This window comes from Pinus tabuliformis, chromosome 3_2 (assembly GCF_031772625.1).
Source record: "Pinus tabuliformis cultivar Carrire ecotype Pingquan chromosome 3_2, CPIR1, whole genome shotgun sequence".
In the NCBI taxonomy this organism is placed as follows: Eukaryota; Viridiplantae; Streptophyta; class Pinopsida; order Pinales; family Pinaceae; genus Pinus; species Pinus tabuliformis.
The window spans coordinates 98,689,186-98,690,669 of record NC_142302.1 but is presented as its reverse complement, the minus strand read 5'-3'; the positions used below and the strand labels follow the sequence as shown (position 1 = coordinate 98,690,669).

The following is a 1,484-nucleotide window of genomic DNA, read 5'->3' as shown; positions in this document are numbered from 1 at the left end:
TTCAATATTGATATTGAATCAAAATGATTTTTTACACATGCAAATAATTATCTGCACATCAGATATAAACGCTATACCCGCTGTAAACTATAACCGATCATATGTCAAAGGCATAATTTTTACCATTCCAAAAATAGCCATTACAATGTAACAAAGAAAAATTAACTCTCAACGGTTTCCTTCAAAAAAACAGTTATTCATAAGAGTTAACTTCGTACCAAAAACTCTTAAACTTGTTAATTTTTAAAAATTAATAAAAATTAGTAAATCTCTAATGATCTTTCAGTTGTTATATCTTGATTCTGATATTCTTCACAGAACATAATATTCGTTCCTCTATTCAAATACATTCGTGGATATGTTCGGCTTCATCATTAAATTGATGAGAAATATGAGAAAATATAATATTTTGAAATTCAGATATCAAAACCTGTATCCTATATTGGAATCTCAGAAGCCGAGTGTACATTTTGACTTTCCAGATTGGAATTTGGGCTACTTCTGGCTTTTAGCAAACGATATTCTTGATCCTCCATTTTCAATTTCGATTTCATATACTTCAGCTACGTGGCACAGTATGACGTTGACAACCACTATCCCGACATTGAATCTGCACTGAAAATGTGAAGAGTAATTAGTAATAATTTAGCACCAAGAACTAGAATCAGAATCAATATAATTTGTTCACTGTGCTCAATACAAACCTCAACAATAACCTGATTGCTACCATTCCTGCCCTCTGATTTCTGTTTCCAGTTGCAGATGAATAGCTCAAAAACCCTTCTAAATATAAAGATCTGGAGAACAGGCTTAGATGGGCTTCGGTAATCAGCCGGGTTTTTTTTGTTAGCCTGCCATTCTTTGAGTCTGCAACGTTGTCTGGCCGTTGTAAGAGCTTGATGACCATTACTAGAAAACTTAAGAGAATGATGAGGCCTTAACTTTTATAGCAATAGTCATCAAGCTCTACAGTGGCTAGGCAACACTGAGGGCTGAAAGAATGGCACACCAACCAGCAAGGTTGGCAATTGCAGTAACTCATCTAAGCTGGTTCCCCACATCTAATTGCAGTAGTAACACTGCAAGGAGCTGGAATAGCAAGAGGAGAAAGCCAGTTTAAATAGAAATTCTTCAGTGGTACTTGTTTCAAGTTTGTAACTTGATTATTGGTTGCAATTTGATAAACTTTACGTGCTGCACAGTTTTCATTGATGTAACGTTTTCTATATCTGCAGGCTGATGGAATTGATAGAAAAAAGCAGTAAATGGACAGCGCATTCAGAAGATACAGTATCTTACATATAGTCGGCGGCCGCTGTTCATACAGCAAATATGAATTGCAAGAAGCAGCAGCCGGTTTGAGTATGCCTAATTCCGGTACAGTAGGCCATCCTGTGTGCACTAATAATTTGTATTCGCTGTGTGCCATACAACTGATGAGTGTGTACCCCACACCACCTCACCCCACCAAGCATGATTACACT

At 36.5% G+C, this 1,484-nt stretch overlaps 1 protein-coding gene across 2 annotated transcripts; it reads right to left on the bottom strand.

The window, feature by feature from the left end:
• Nucleotides 1–222: 222 nt before the first annotated feature.
• Nucleotides 223–1,074, bottom strand: LOC149180015 (uncharacterized). Of its 2 annotated transcripts, none has more exons than XM_089418096.1 (2): nucleotides 705–1,074; nucleotides 223–615 (listed from the first exon to the last, which is right to left on the bottom strand). In XM_089418096.1, exons 1-2 carry the CDS (start codon nucleotides 905–907, stop codon nucleotides 594–596), a joined length of 225 nt encoding a protein of 74 aa, XP_089274222.1. In that variant the 5' UTR covers nucleotides 908–1,074; the 3' UTR covers nucleotides 223–593. The 2 variants fall into 2 exon arrangements, with proteins under 2 accessions (XP_089274222.1, XP_089274221.1); XM_089418095.1 differs by having other exon boundaries at nucleotides 223–610.
• Nucleotides 1,075–1,484: the final 410 nt, after the last annotated feature.

Excerpts from the sequence above, each read along its gene's own strand:
- LOC149180015 (XM_089418095.1), bottom strand. The coding sequence starts at position 907 with ATGGTCATCAAGCTCTTACAACGGCCAGACAACGTTGCAGACTCAAAG. Across the intron at positions 611-704 it reads GCAATCAGGTTATTGTTGAG|ATTCAATGTCGGGATAGTGG; the intron begins GTTTGTATTGAG and ends TTTTCAGTGCAG.